Source organism: Arvicola amphibius, chromosome 9 (assembly GCF_903992535.2).
Source record: "Arvicola amphibius chromosome 9, mArvAmp1.2, whole genome shotgun sequence".
Classification (NCBI taxonomy): domain Eukaryota; kingdom Metazoa; phylum Chordata; class Mammalia; order Rodentia; family Cricetidae; genus Arvicola; species Arvicola amphibius.
This window is the reverse complement of record NC_052055.2, coordinates 57,171,069-57,186,976: the sequence shown is the minus strand read 5'-3', so window position 1 is coordinate 57,186,976 and position 15,908 is coordinate 57,171,069. Positions and strand designations below refer to the sequence as shown.

General features: G+C 55.2%; 1 protein-coding gene across 1 annotated transcript; it reads right to left on the bottom strand.

The window, feature by feature from the left end:
• Positions 1–368: 368 nt before the first annotated feature.
• Positions 369–14,454, bottom strand: Cacnb3 (calcium voltage-gated channel auxiliary subunit beta 3). The gene is made up of 16 exons (XM_042055740.1): positions 14,339–14,454; positions 13,384–13,678; positions 11,269–11,439; positions 8,337–8,456; positions 5,496–5,633; positions 5,188–5,310; positions 4,184–4,299; positions 3,877–3,941; positions 3,658–3,677; positions 3,397–3,477; positions 3,219–3,277; positions 2,964–3,073; positions 2,634–2,785; positions 2,335–2,430; positions 2,102–2,251; positions 369–1,619 (listed from the first exon to the last, which is right to left on the bottom strand). The coding sequence occupies exons 1-16, from the start codon at positions 14,452–14,454 to the stop codon at positions 1,305–1,307; spliced, it is 2,127 nt and encodes a 708-aa protein (XP_041911674.1). The 3' UTR covers positions 369–1,304.
• Between the last annotated feature and the right edge of the window lie 1,454 nt (positions 14,455–15,908).

Genomic DNA, 15,908 nt, shown 5'->3' with positions numbered 1-15,908 from the left:
GCAGGTCCCTGTCCTCCTCAGGCACGTGCTCTCCTTAGCCCCTGGAAGGTCGGCAAGCATATGAATTCCAGTTACAGCTGCTTGTGGAGCCCCCCCCCGGGGGGGGTGGTCAGCATGAAGCTTTGTCCATGCTGCTTCCTTGCTTCTCAGAGCAAGTCCCTTCTGCACTGCCAACCATCTCCCTCCAGACATTGGGCCTGGGGTGTGTTGTGCCCACAAATACAATGCCTCTTGCAGTTGCTGTTTTCCCTTCCCACTCAGGAATCCTTGGGGAGAAAGGGGCCAGAATACTGCACAGACTTTGCAGACTTAGGCCACACAGTAATAATATAGAACCATATGAGTCAACACACCAGAGACACCTGAGGGACTGTGCATGGTGTTTATTGGAGATGACAATGAGGTGGGGTAGGTTCTTAATGGAGCATGCTCTGTAGGTCACACGCTAGAGCCATAAGGCAAGGGTAGCCAGGTGGACAGCCTCTGGGGGCTGTCCACTGTGTCCTAGTGTCCTCATCTAACCCTAACTTAACAAGCGGCAGCTATGAGTCAGGGAGCCTGGTCTTGCAGGAGGCATGGAGGGAAAGAACAGAAATGACAGATGCAAGGGCAAAAGAATGAGAAACGCAAGGGGGCCGGAAGCTGTTCCTCCCTCCCCCGCAGTCCAAGCTTCTGGCTTCACTGTGCTCCAGTTCCCTAGGCTTGCCAGATGCTAAGCTTCCTGGTTTGGAGAGGAGGGCCTTTGTCTACCAGAGCCTCCGCTGTGAGTCTGTCTAGCCTCACTTGCACTGCTCCTGTCTTAGGTGTACTTGCCCACCCCAGCTGATGTACAGAAGTCGAGCTCTGATTGTTTCGTTTCTGATGTGTGGCAGTGAGGAGAGTAGAGGCCCTTAGACCCCAGAGCACAACTGAGCCCCTTGTTAGGACTTATGCTGTACTGCCCACGCTCCCACCCTCGTTATTAGAGGGGCATCCATTCTGGTCGGGCGTCCCCTGCTAAGTGATCCTGGCCTGAGATCACTGCCCACTGCGGCAGCTTCTTGTGCAGGTGAGAAAGGTGCCAAGGGTACAGAACACAGCTAGTACCTGGGATGAGAGCCTACAGGGTCACTGTGCCCAGGAGGTGAGGGGGCCCCTTGCTTCTCCCAGAACCTTGGGACCACAGTCAGCCCTGGACCAGGGGCTGGGCAGGGGGTTGTGAGAGCTGAACCTAGTGGCAGCCTAATGCCAGTCTAACTCCAACCTGCCTGAGGTGGGCACCCCAGCCGCTGTGCCTGTCCCTGCCAGGGTAGGGCAGGTGGTGGTCAGTAGCTGTCCTTAGGCCAAGGCCGGTTACGCTGCCAGTTCCGGTCATTGTGGTCGTGCTCCGAGTCCTGGGCTAGGAGCCGGTCTTGGGGGTCATGCCCATTAGCACTGGGAAGCCCCGAGGTGTGTTGGCGGTGAGGCTGGTACAGGTCCTGGTAGACATCTGCATAGTCCTCCTCCAGATGGCGGGAGCTGCGCTGTGAAGATCCAGTCCAGGCCTGGCGGGAGCTCTCGCTGGCCTCATCTGAGGGCATCAAGCTGTCCCGCTCCAGGGGCGAATGCTCCTCACCACGCTCCCCCAGCAACTGCTGGTTCTGGGGGCCACACAACAGCTCTAAGTAAGATGAAGCAGACCTGGCCTTTGCTTCTCCCAGGACTGACAGGGAGGTGGGATTCTTCCCCCTCTATTCTCAGTTCCCAGGTTTTGTTTTGTTTTGTTTTTAAATAGTGCAAGGAAGAAGTAAGCTGGGGCATTCTTCTGGGCCAGACATAGAAAGCTGGAGTTTTGGCTCCTGCAAATTCAGGCTCTCCCTTAAAAAGTGACTGGGAGAAAGGTGGGGAGAGAATGTTTCCACTGACCCTGGAAGGCCCATCTCTGATTACTCATTCACTGTGCTCTTCAACCAGGAAGCTCCTTGACCTATACGCCCCAGGTTGGTAGAGCAAGCTGAAGCAGAGCTGACAGCTGTACCATCCCTGGCTTCCCATGCAGACCAAGGGCAATCCCCTTTGGGCAGGGCAGGAACTTTGCTTGGACTGTGTAAGCCTGCACATTTTGCCCACTGGAAATGGTTACCTGAAGTCCAGGGATGGCACTAGGAGGACCCAGAAGTCCAGGGCCAGGCACTGGATGGTGGGTAGCGCGCCAGTAAACCTCTAGGTATTCGGCCAGGTGTTCACAGGCATCTTCCAGTTGGTTCTCATCCAGAATCACATCGAATGACTCCTGGAGAGAAAGCACATGAGGAGGTTGGCTCGAGCTCCTGCACCCTGGGATAGGGTGTGGCTGCAGCTGACCCAAGCACTCACTGGTGGACACTGAACCAGCTTGTCATATGCCATCATCTGTACCGTCAGATGCTTCATCTGCGACTTTCCCCGGGAGCGGATGAGTCGCTGGAGTACCTGAAGTAGAAGGGCAGAGATAGGCCGAGAGTCAGAGCTGGGCCTGGAAGGAACTAGGCACATTCCCAACTTGTAATAGGGCATTAGAGTACCAGATGAGGATGCCTCAGTGTGGCGGTCACTCCAGGCAGGGCCCAAGCAGAGGTGCACTATATTCTAGGGGACATCTCCTGTGGGACCCCAATCACCCCAGTTTCACTTACCTTCGGTGAGGATACTTTGACAAAGACGATGATGGGGGCCAATGAGGTCTTGGCTAGCTGTGCTGGGTGGTTGATGGTATCAGCATCCAACACGACTAGCTGCAGGGATTTGGCCAGCTCGAAGATGCGCTCAATCTCACTCTGCACTTCAGCTAAGGAAGGGGAGCAGCTCACCAGGGGCTCTGCCCACTGTTTAATCCAGGGCTTTGAGGGCTGCTATGTGGTGAGCAGGAAGGACCTGACTGACAGCCTGGGCAGGCAATGGACTGGGCAAATGGGGGCAGACCTGGGGCAGGTGGTGGGGCATGGGCCAAACAAAGGAGTGCTCACCAATGCTGGACCGGGCAGAGGAGCGCTCAATGATGGTCCTCTTGCCAGGGTTGTTGAGCACAGACCGCTTTGCCAGTGAGAGGTCAGCTGTGACCCTCGTGATAGAGATCCTGTTGTGGAGGGTCAGAGCGGCCTTCAAACCCAAGGCCTTCTTTACCCAGCTCTAACTCTCCTTGGGAGGAGACCAGCTCTAGGCATGAAGAAGAAATTATTTTCTTCCCGAGTCTCATTCTATTCCAGGCCAGGGCAACCTACCTGCCATCAAACCTGTGTTTTAGGAAGTCGAAGAGAGCCTTCTGCATCATGTCTGTGACCTGGAGGAGAGGGTGTGGCACTGACAGAAAGTTCCAGGAGGCAGGCAGTGTCCCTAAGAGTTCACGCCCTCCACACTATCCTTGAATCCTTCCTGTGACCTGGTTGGACATTTCCTTACCTCATAACCTTTCAGCGAGGGTCCCACCAGCACCACAGGCCGCATGGAGGGCACCACATCGTATGGGGGAACATGTTCCGCCTGCAGAATGGCCAGGAGGTCAGACAATCTTGGTACCCACTTTACACCTGATTGCTCTGGGGCAGAGTCAAGAGCTCTGAGTTCCCTCCCCTCTGTTCTGCAGATGCCAGCAGTGACTTGACCAGAACCAAAATCCACAACGACCCCCAGCCCCCCAGCCCAGGTCCTTTTCTGACTCACCTGCTTCTGCTTCTGCTTGGCTTTGGAAAAGGAAATAAAAGATTAAAGTTGGTGAAGGGAAAAGGGCCTGGGGGCATGGTAGTCCCTTCCCCAGGGGAGATACGGGGGTTCTGCTTTTACAGTCCCTCCACCAATCCCTCCCCAAGAAGCTCACTGAGAACCCCCTTCCAATGTCTTATCTGCCCATCCACCCAAATGAGTGAGCTGAGGGGAGGCTACCTAGAGATGGAGGAGGAGAGCGTCGGTTGCCAATGTCACTCAGGCTGGAAGGGTTCCCAGATCTCCTGAGAGAGATGGGGGTGGCAAAACAAAAAAGGGGGGGTTGAATGTGTCCATCAGTTCCAGACATTATTTAATGTTTTACAAATTAGCTACCTTTATGACAGTTAAGCATGTATGTTATGTGCATACATGTATGTTATGTGTGTATGAGTGTGGACTTGCATGGTATAAATGTGCAGCTGTGTTCTGTGGGTCAAGTGTATTTGTTTGGGGTATGTTTATTGAGTCTCAGCACCGTTCTCACCTGGCTTTCTGTTCCTGTTTGAGCCGGATGCTCTCCAGGCGTTGGGGGCTGGGGATGAAGGCGATGTCTCCACCCTCTTTCACTAGCCTCCCGATCCACCAGTCGTTGCTGTACTTCTAGGAATGGGTAAGAGTGGGGAGGAACTGTGAGAGGCACTTGCCCAGGCTTCTGAGCCAGGGAAGACTTTGGGAAGCTGGTGTAAGGAAGGCAGAAGGGCCAAGGAGCATATGACGGCATCACAGGAGAGTGCAGCCAGGGTCACGCCACAAGCCGTGTGGCATCGCAGATGTCACAAGAGACTTCTGGTTAGTTACTCTAACGTCCCCCTTAGACACAGAACTGAGAACCAAGTCAGGTCTGAGAATGGTGGGGACCTTTGGAATCAGGTCTGTGTGTGAGGGGTACACAGATGTGCACACACAGATGGGAGTCAGGTCTGTGTGTGAGTGGTGTACAGGTGTGCACACACAGATGAGATGGAGGAGTCAGGTCTGTGTGTGAGGGGTACACAGGTGTGCACACACAATGAAACTGGAGGAGTCAGGTCTGAATATAAGGGGTACACAGGTGTGCAAACACAGATGGGAGTCAGGTCTGTGTATGAGGGGTACACAGCTGTGCACACACAGATGAGATGGAGGAGTCAGGTCTGTGTATGAGGGGTACACAGGTGTGCACACACAGATGGGAATCAGGTCTGTGTATGAGGGGTGTACAGGTGTGCACACACAGATGAGAGTCAGGTCTGTGTATGAGGGGTGTACAAGTGTGCGCACACAGATGGGAGTCAGGTCTGTGTGTGAGGGGTACACAGGTGTGCACACACAGATGAGATGGAGGAGTCAGGTCTGTGTGTGAGGGGTACACAGGTGTGCACACACAGATGAAACTGGAGGAGTTGAGGACTTATTTTAGATGGAGAACTGAAGAGGCATTAGGGCCTGAGACAGCAACAGGAAAATTAAGGGCCAGAGTAGGCTTTGGGGGAGAATAAGGTTGATTACCTCTTTAATGTGCAGAAAATCTTTGGCCTCGAAGTTGACCCCAGAGCCCTGGACTGGGCACTCCTCATCCAGAACCCCACAGTAGCTGACATTGGTCCTCACAGCAAATGCCACAGGTTTGTGCTGGGAAATTTGATCACCAGAGCAATGAGAGAGACCAGAACATCTCTTGGGGGAAGTCAGGCACAGGCCCCAGATGAGAAGCCTCTTTCCCGCCACACACGCTTTTCCACACCCAGACGTGACCCTGGGGACCCGAGATCCTGCACAGGTTTGCACCTAGCCTGGCCCCATGCCGGCAGGTATACCTTGGCTCTCTCCAGCTGCTGCTGAGCCTGGCTCTCCACTTCTCGCCTGGCGCTCTCCCGGTCCTCCTCCAGGGAGACGTCTGAGTCCAGAGAGGGGCGGCTGGTGTAGGAGTCGGCTGAACCCTGGGACGGGAGAGTCTGTGTAAAAGGTCCCTCCTAACCTTAATGCTACTTCTCCACCTTCTAGGGAATGATTTGACCCTTTACACTGCTTCATGTGTGCCCCCCACTCCCGGGTCTCTGAGGCTACAGGGAGGCTGGCCCAATCCACGTGTGCAAAGATCAGGACCCCTCTGCCCACACCTATCAGAACAGAACCTTCACTTTTCCCTCTTTTCTCCCCTCTACCATGTCCTCTGAAGCAGAGGGAAGGGAAAAATACTACATATGTATTTGAGATGGTGTCGAAGCCAGGAAACCAGGCCCTCTTATCCATGCTAGCCTGAAGCAACCTGGCCATTATCCCTTTAAGACAACTGGCAAGAATACAGCTAGCCAAGAGATGCTGGTCAGAGCTAGGCATGGTGGTGTACACCTATAATTCCAGCACTTGGGAGGTAGAGGTTCAGAAGTTCAAGTTCAGCTGCAGCTACAAAGAGGTAAAAGCCATCCTGTGCTACTTGAGACTCTTCCTCCAAAGAAGAAGAGGAGGAGGAGGAAGAGGAGGAGAAGAAGGAGGAGGAGGAGGAGGAGGAGAAGGAGGAAGAGGAGGAGGAGAAGGAGAAGGAGAAGGAGAAGAAACAGTCAGATGGGGTAGGGGATGGCAAGATTGAGAGTAAAGGATTCTTTGCTTTAACAGGATAACAGGATGACCAAATCCATGGAACCAACAGTGGAAATAGAAAACCCATCTCTAAAGTCGCCCTCTGATCACACAGTGGCATGTGTGTGAGCTTACACACACACATGTACACAGTAAATTAAAGCACATGCATGCACGCATGCACAACCCTGTCCGGATGTGGCCATTTGATCACTAAGGCTTTCTTGGAGTTTTTTTGCTGCTCTTATTTGAGTCAGGGTCCACTATGTAGCACTGGTTAGCCTAGAACTTTCTATACAGACCAAACAGGTATTTGCCTGCCTCTACCTCCCAGATGCCAGTGTGCCACCGCCGCCCGGCTTTTGAAATCTGTTAAATGAATGAATACTTGCCTTACAGTGTAAAGATTGGGCCCAAAGTCGCAGACTCTTAGACTTTACCTCTCCTTTGCTCTCCCCACCCACTACTTTCTTTCCTCCCACACCTGCTAGGACTGGAAACTGGCCAGGTGTAAGCAGCAAGAAGACAGAATGAGAAAGCAATACAAAGCTATCTCCCTGGGTACAGGTGAGGCTATCATACCTACCACCTGGCCTGTAGCTCCCTCGCCTTCCCCTGGGTCCAAGGGATAGCAGGCCCTGGAGGGAGGCTACGCTGGCGCCAGGCAACCCAGCTGAGGTACAGGACCTTGGGGATGGGGTGCTTTTGGTAATGTGAACAAGAAGTCTTTGAACCCTACCCATAGTAGGATCTTAGGGTAAGGAGTGTACATTTGAAGGGTTGCAGAGTTCACCTAAGACCATAAAGAAAATGCCAAACTTTGAGACAAGCAGCTGAAAGTTAAGGTAACTGGATTAGGGAAAAGGGGGATCTCTTCTGAGACTCAGTTTCTCCTTACCTGCAGCTGTCTGAAGGGACTCTTCCCCGACAGCGGCACAGGAAAGATAAAAGGGTATGTGTAGAAAAAGAGGTTTCAGAATGTCCAGGTTGAAGAACAGTACCTGGCATCCTCGGGCTAGGGGCCTAGGACCACCTACAAGGCAGCAGGAGCCAAACTCTCTCCTGCTGTCGACCCTGCCTCTGCCCCAACCCTGCCAGTGCAGAGACCTGGAGTCTGAGCTGGGGGCTGTGTCTATTGTAAACCAAAGGCTCAAGGCAGCGCCAAAGTGGGGAAGCCTCTTGTTCTGCACAAGTGGAGGCTGTTTGCTGCTCCCCAACTCTCCGGTCAAGGCAGAACAAGGCTGAGTCCCCCCGCAAAAAAACCTTGACATGGCGTGAGGAACCTCACTCCCAGGATGTAAGTGCTAGCTGCAGGGTAAGGCTTGCAAAGCAGGGGGTAGGGTGGGGATAGAAGCCAGCAGGTGAGAAAGGCCAGAGCAAGGCAGGATGACCACCCACTGTGTATGTTCGAGATACTTCCTAGGTACCCAGCGGGTGTTGGGAGAAGTGAAGCTTTGATGTCTACTGAAGCTAGCTCTCAGCCTAATTTAGTCCTCTGGGTATCTGGGGTATCTAGGCTGGATGACCTCTTAACCCTGTCTAGGTGAGAATGACAGATCTGTCCCTAAATTGTTTAATGAGTTGTGTCCTGAGTGGGAAGCCACTTTCCATAACTCCTATGTCCTTGGGGGATTGTCTGTGCTGGTCTGGTATCAATAGGAAGGTAGGAACACCCGGTAGAACACGTTAGGGCCTTATTTCTCCACCCTGTTATGCCTCCAATAGACAGTCTCAGCACTCTGGAGTCGCTGGAGTTGGCACAGTGCCCTGGTGGTTGCCCCCCTTGCCTGGCGAGTGTGTGGGCAGGCTGCAGCTCCTCTCTTGCCTGGCACGGGGGAAGAAGAGGAGGGAGATGAGCCCAGTGGATTTATTTAGAGCCTGATCTCCCTCCTACTGCTTCAGAGGGGGCCTCAGGGAGAGCAATCAGCTAGCAGGAAGAGGCAAAGCGGGGGGGGGGGGGACGACACCCAAGAAACAGAGAGTCAGGAGGGAGCAATGGGTCAGCAGGCTGCCCTCAGACTGCATCCACAGGCCAGCTTATCTGGCCTGACTTCTCAGCAGGGATGAAAAAGGAGCACCCAAGGCCCCATGGCCTCAGACAGGTCTGTTCCCAAGCTCATCTTGGCACCCTGGGCTACACCAGCTGTCCCTTCAACTGTTAGAAAGAGGTGCCCACCAGAGCCTTGAAAAGCATCTATCTGCACTCACAGCAATGTAATTAGCCCCAGAGCCCCGTGGAAAACTGGGTCCGGAAGGAGCCTGGTCCCAGAATCGACTGACATGTGCCTGTCCTGAGCCTCACAGCTCATCGAGAGGAGACTTGACCCAATCCTATCAGGGGATAGTGGTCCTTTCCCAAGAAGGCCCTCCTGTGGAGTGTTTGCCGGTAGACTGGCAACTCCAAGGGGCTCTGAAACTGCTCCCCACTCTTGTCCCATCTTTCCAGGCATTCTTTCTGCTTTCTGAGCTCCGGGAATCACTGCCTAATGAGCTGATTTGTCTCAGTGGGTCAGGAGATAAAAGCAAAGAGGAGAATTAAATATTTATTGGTTGCCTGGTTCTCTGAGCAAAGAGCTTCCTTTCCATCCCCATGCCCTGAGCTCCCCTGGCCTCACCTCCAGGTCCTCCATGCTGAGCAGGAGCTCAGAGGAATCCTCAGCAGGGGGGCTGAGAAGGTGGACTGAACTCAGTCTGAGGGCCCACCCGTGTGATGGGTGGCCTTTGGAAGAAGCTAGGCTATAGTGAGGGCGAGAGGTCCAGGTCATGCGCATGGGTGGTGGGCAGAGAGGGATATCAGACCTAGTCAAGTTCTAGGATTCCTATCTGCAGAGGCTGATACCCGACTCTCTAATGTTCTTCCAGATCCCCAATTTGCCATTTACTTGAAGCACAGGTCCGGTGTGTCTCCCCTGAAGCTCCGCTTCTCCTGTTCTGTTCAGACCCCCATAAACCCAGAATTTAGAACTACAGACGTTGCATTTTCCCTCTAAAGCCTCGGTGCCAGGGCCTTCAGTGCTTCCTCCCTCTGCCCCTTATGTCCTGAGCTTTGGGGCCACCTGCTCGAGCCTGCTCCCTACAGTGTCCCTTTGCACACACCCGAGTACCTGGGAGACCTGGCCATGAAAGCCCATATCCTCACTTTCCTAGAGTGCCCCCCCCCCACTTACGCGCCCGGCCCCGCTGTCAAGGCGTTTTTCAAAGTCCTGAACTGGGGGAAGGGGTGAAGAGAGAGGTGTCATCCCAACTCCCCCACCCCCACCCTCCCCGTGGGCACTCACCGCCTCCGAGTCCTCAAACCCGGGCACGTAGGAGTCGTCATACATGGGGGAATCCGGAGGGGGGGGGAGCGAGCGGCGCCGGGGGCGAGGACGGCGGGCCGCGCCCGAGATGCCACCGAGCCGCGCAGCCCTGCGGGCGGCGGCGGAGAGCGCGAGCGCGAAGGAGGGAGCGAGCCGCGAAGACCAGCTGCTCCCAGCTCAGAGCACCGCTCCCCTCCCCACCCCCCAGCCCAGTCGGTCCCACCCCGAGCGCGCCAGCGCGGCTGAGGAATCTGCCGCCGGCTCCCACAACAATAGTGCCCGCCCACCTGACCCCCTCCCGGGAAGGCGCGGGCGGCAGGGCCGCCGGAGCCGCGGAACCGGGCGCACGCTCGCCGGGGAAGGTGGGTCCCCGGCACCTCTGGGGCCGGGGCGACAGGGAAGGAGGGCGGAGAGGCTGCAGGCGGGGCGGATCCCGGCAGGGAGGAGGCGGGGCGAGGAGAGCTGCGGAGACTGGGACTCTCGCAACCCAGGAACTGCTCCGCCGGGAAACAAAGGGCTGGAGCGGGGGAGGGGAAGGGTCGAGACGCTGCTACAAGACGCGACCCCAGCGAAGAATCGAGAGGGTTCGGACGCCGGGGAGGCTGGATGGAGAGAGGGGAGGGCTGGAGGCAGAGAGGACGCGCAAGACAGGAAAATGGAGAGCTATAGGGGGGCGGGCAACGGATGGGGCTAGGTCTCAGGTGATAGTGCAGTGTCGGTTCCCTGCACGTCCAGGAGACTCCCAAAGCAAACCCCACAGTGGTACTGAGGAGGAATGGTTTGGAGATCCTAGACCGGAGCCATGCAAGCGGCTCCTGTCCCAACAGGTGCGTGGCCCTCTGTGTTCCGGGCTGCAGCAAAGGACCGACCCTCGAAAGGGGGAAGTTCGGGTACTCTGGCTAGGCCTCCCCACACCTGTTGCACGGGCAGATTACATTCAACTTAAGCCATGATGGATATTCTCTTCCTCACTTCCCTGCCAAGGATTTTGACAGACATTGCCACGGCATCCGTGGGAACTCGGGCAGAAAGGGGCTGTTTTTGGTGAACCTAAAGGGAGAGATCTGCCAGGCCTGGTGTCTTGCCCCCTCAGCCCAGTTCCTTTCCATTCCTAGTTCTTCAATCGCAGTCAAGGACTCTGTCCATCCCCTTTCCTTTCCTGCTCTACAGGGAAATCAGAAAGCCACAATTTGCAAGGGTTAATGAGATCTATTAGAAGGTAGTGTGTATGGGAGAGGAAGACCACCCAAGCCAACTGGTTTCTCACCTATGTCTCATCTTCCTGTTTCCTTGGCAAGAAAAAGACGCGGGGGGGGGGGCTCATCTTATGACACCCTAGTCTGTCTCCTTCTGATAGAAGGACTGGCAGGCAACTTTATTCGAACCCTTGCTACTGAGGGCAGCAGCTGAGCCTGGGGTAGACAGCCAAAATTCACAGCTGAAATCCTGAATGTGTAGGGGTTAGTAAAATATATTCTGTGTCCCTAAGCACCACCTGTGCCTTCCTTTTTCGTTGTCTCTTTAGTCCCCTCCTTCCAGAGGGTGGAGAGGTAGGTATCGTATCAAAGAGTAAGCCCCTCCAGTCTCTCTCCTGGGAGATTCCTATCTGGAATCTCCTTTCCTGGCCTCTCATCTTAGGACTCTCCACCCAGAGAGTCCTGGGACTGTAGGTAGCTGTGGATTTGCTATTAGCAGTACCCCATCCTCACACCTTGTTGTCTTCATTCCCAGCTGGGACATCTGGTGTCTTAGTCTGCCCCTGAGATCCATTGTCATGCCAACCTCCTCCCCAGGAGATGGGTTCAAGTTCCCCATACCTACAGGCATCCCCTGGGTCCTGCAGGCACTTGGTCTTCCTTGCCTCCACCTGTACCTCTGCTTGCTAACCAGTGCCCATTTCATTTCTCACTACAGTCACACCTACCTAGTTCAGTTATCATGCTAATCTAGCTATGGCAGCAGGACTAAGGAGGAAAGCCCAAAGCCTGCCAGGAAGCTGGGCAGATCCCAATTCCTGGGCACCAAGTGGGGAAACTGAGGCAGGAGCTGGGAATTCTACACCACAGGGAGGCCCCTAGCATTAGGTTGCTCCCTTCCCCCAAGAAACTCAAAAAGGATCACAGAGGGAGCTTGGCACAGCCCTCCTTCCAATCTAGCCCCTTTCCCGGCTCCCCATCAGCCCTGTCTGCACATTTTGGAGGAGCCGCCAGTTCCAACCTTCCCTTTATCTCTCCCCCAGAGGTCTCGCCTCCTGTTTTCCCTCCCTCTCCGTGCTGCAGTTTCTCCCAAATGCCGGAGCTTCCCTCCCACCCCTCTGGGGAGGGGGCCCCAGCGGTTACCTCGTTCAGCAGGAAGGTTGCACTGGAGTCAGAAAAAGACATAGACCGGGCTAGTGGCCTCTCCCCCTCCCCCGGGCCAGGGGCTCCGAGGCGGGAGCAGGACCCAGCCGCGGCTCTGCACACTGCTCCAGTCTGCACGCCTGGCCTCGCCCCACGCCCGCCCAGCTCCAGTCGCCCGCTCCCTCTCCTAGCTCCTGGTTCCACCCCTTTTCCTCCCCCCTTCCTTTCTAGCCTCCTCCTTCAATCTTTCACTCACTCCCAGTCCCTCCCCACTTTAGTCTTCCCTCTCTACCACCCCATTTTTCTATTCATCTGGTGTCTCTCACCGCCCTTCTATCCTCACCTCGCTTCCCCCTCCCCAAGCCATCCCCTCCCCCTCCACCGGGTTTCCAGAAAGGGCATGGTCTCTGGAGCTCTGCCACCGCAAGCAGAGGGCGGGAAAGGTTCAAAGACAGGCAAAGCACCGGAGCTTTAAGGGGGAGGTTCGGTTCCCTTCAGGCCCGGGCTTGGAGCAGGTAGTGTTCCACCCCCCATCCACCTTGCGCCCCAGGAAGAAAGGCCGTACTACTGCATCCCCACCTCAGCCGGGTAACAGACCGAGAAGGAAGAGTGCTGACGTTCAGTTCGCTTGCCTAAGCCTCAAGACGCCCCTCAGAGTTCGAGGAAGCCACGTCCAGCCTCCCTTTCCAGGTCCCGACCCTGTGACTTCTGCAGAATTCTTAGGGAGACAGCCTAGCAGGGACGCCTCCTGTGTCAGTTAGTGCAGCTGCAGGTCTCAGATCCGCCAAAGGGAAGGTCAAGGCGAGGTGAGGCGGCTGCTTCCCTACCCGCTGTAGCGCCCCCTAGATTCGATGCCCGGGTGTCCGCACCCGCCCTCCAGGTGGCGGCACCCACCGCACGTGCTGTCTCCTGCCAGCAGGAGGCGCTGCCGCAGAGGGCGCAGCCTTTATCTAGACCCAGCTGAATCCTTTCCCCCTCTCCAGGAGCCACATCCCATTTCCAGACCCCCCCCAGGAGAGAACCCCAAACTGCACTCTGTCTCCACCCCTATGGGGTTCCTTTGAGACACTCGTGACCCCTCCAAAGCCCCAGACCGCTCTTACCTCCATCCTGGTCTCAGGGGGAGCCCAGGCAAGCCGGGCAGCATCCCAGCTCAGTCTGGGCAGCAGAGAGCACAAAGTCGCAGGACCGCTTCTCGGGTCAGTACCCCTTCTCGTCCCCTCCGGCGGGCACGTCAAAGCGGACAAGCCCAAGTTCTGGCGGGGCGGGGGGGGGGGGGCGGGGGAGGGCGGGAGCGAAGGTGTAATTCCCAATTCGCTTGCTTCCTACACCCTTCTAAGCGGACCAACCTCTCATTGGTCCTTCATACTGGACCCTTCCCTGTTCTTAAGATAGTGGCTGCGCCGGGGCATGGGGCGGGTGGGAGCAAACCCCTTCATGGAGACAGAGCTGAGACCTTAACGACCTGGGTGGATCTCCAAGTTCACCAAGTTCACAGTGACATCAGCTGGAAAACTCCATTTCTCAGCCCTTCTTCGAACCCACGTTCTAGGATGGAGGGGGCTCAGGACCCCTCCCCTCCACCTTCCTGTTCTCTGAAGATCTCCAGAGACTGTTTCTCCCTCTCTGCTCAGTTGACTGTCCTCTGGTCCCATCCCAGAAAGAGCTACTTTGGAAGAGCTCCCATTCTCAGGGCACTCCATTCGCGGTTCCTCTTGGGCTGGCTTTAACCTGGAATGTGCCTGGCGAGGCCACCGCCTCCCCTTCCTCTGTGGTCTGTTCCTGCCACAGATGTGGCCACCCCAACTTACTCTGCTTCAACCCTGCAGAAGAGGTTTGAGGAGGAGGGGTAGGAGGGTATTCATTCTTTTCATTTTATTTTTGTTGAGGGTTGGAATAGAGGGAGCTGAAGTTTTGCTTAGGCAATAAGACCTGGAGGGAGAGAAGTATCTTCCCCTCTCCCCTCCCCTCTCCCCCTCCTCCCACCGCTCATCTCCCTCCCTCCCTGCCTCCCCTGCTGACCACAGCTAATGGACTAGCTCCTCTGGGCCCTGGGGCGCTTCTGTTTTCACAGGAGAAGCAATTGTGCCTGGCTTCCCTCCTCCTCTACCTTAACCCACACCCCTGAAGCCATGGCCACGTCTTTAAAACATAAATATCAATTCTCTGAGTTTATCGGAGGGAATCTGAGATGCCCAGGGGCAGCCCACATCCCCTGTCTGGTCATTTTCACCCAAGCTGTGGGAGCTGGAGCACCTACCTGCTCTCTGCTATGTCAAGAAGGTAAGCACTGGAACTGGATTAGGGATCCTCGCCTCCAGAACTCCCCATCAAAGGCCCTCCCAGTGAGGTGATTGGCAGGTCACATACTCTCTACCTCCCCACTTAAGGTCTTTTAGGTTCCTGCTCTGCACCTGCGATTTGAGTCTCTGGGCAAGTTACCCCAGCTTGGCTGTGCAGATCTGTGCAAACCCTAGGTTCCTACACAGAGCCCCCACAGGCTTCATCAGCTCACCCTGACAGGATCCAGGGTGCTGGGCAGGGCCCCTGTCAACCATCCTGGCTAGTCTGCCCTGCTGATGGAGAAATGGCTGTTAGGCTCCACTTACCTCTTCAGAATGGTGTACTCTGGACAACTTAGTGAACGGCCCTGGTGTTTGGAAGTCTGGGCATTATCAGGACAGAATCAGTGGTCCACCACATCCATTCTTTTGTACTTACTAGGCCAAAACAGGTGCTGAATCCTGAGAAAATTATGTGAAAGTAACTGCTACAGGGAATTCCTACTGTCAACTCTATATCTTACTCTGGGGAAGTTCCTCCGACATCAAACCTCAGTCTCTCCTGCTGCAATCAGTATTCTTCGCTGGGCTCCTCCTCAGGGCCTATAGAGTTATTTGATGCTTTGAGGCACTTTCAGGCTCCATTCCCTGATGCAGCATTTGCTATAAATATGTCAGAAGAGTTTCTTGCTGACGGTGCCTACAGCGATTGCGCCTTCCCTCCAGAAACCAGGCCCCGAGAGGGAAGGAGGAGTAGCTATGGCTTCCAGACCCAACTCTTGCCCACTTTTGTATATTTGGGGAAAACATTTGCTTGAAGTGTGAGTAGCCAGAGATGCTCGGCTCCAGGCCTGAGTGTCTGGCTCAGCTCTGTAAATGTTTTAGTCTTTGATCTCAGCTTCCCCTCTAATGCCATTGCATGCATTAGGTGACCAATCGTAAAGACTGGATTGCAGTAAGAACAGGACTAGCAGATGAGCAGAATCCAGGCTGTCCCTAACATGGTTAGATCTTTACCACCATTCTTCCTCGCTGCCGAGAAAGAATTGCTTGGCACATTCCTGATATTAGGATTCCTGAATCCCCTTGCCATCTGCAGGGCCACTTTGGGTCCTCCACCCCCACAGTCTACAAGCACCTTAAACATCAGCGGTGGTTAGCCAGAGAGGCTGGGGTTGGAGAGGCGGGCGTGGAATGGCAAACCCAAGAAGAGGTTCAGGGCTATTAACTAAGATTACAGTTCCAGCAGAGTAGAACTCCCGAAGTGAGGATAGCTAAGGCCTGTCAGGGGACAGAGGGGTGTGGATGTCCATTAGGAAGGTAGCCCACAAAGGCTCAGCCAGGGCTCAGGGTTGACACTGTATTGGCACTTCAGGGAGCCGGGTGTAGACACTTCTGTCTTGCACCTTCCCCCTGCAATGTGGCTTTGTCTGCCTGGCTCCCTGACATCAGCCCAGTTTGAAAGCCTTTCACAGGGACTAGTGGGCCTTGTGCAACATAGACTCAGAGGCTGGGCACCTCTCTTTCTTCCAGATCTCTGCTGCTGTTAGCTTCCCTGTCCCACCCCACAGAAGGCTCTGAGCCGCAGCAGCCATCTCTGGCTCAGAATGAGGGAGGGCATGGTGCCTGCAGTCTTCTGGATAATGAATTATTGAAGAGGGTGTAGTGTGAGCTGCTCATAGCTGCTACCTCTTGGGCCCCGCACTGCCTCTCACTCTGCTTCTCACTGC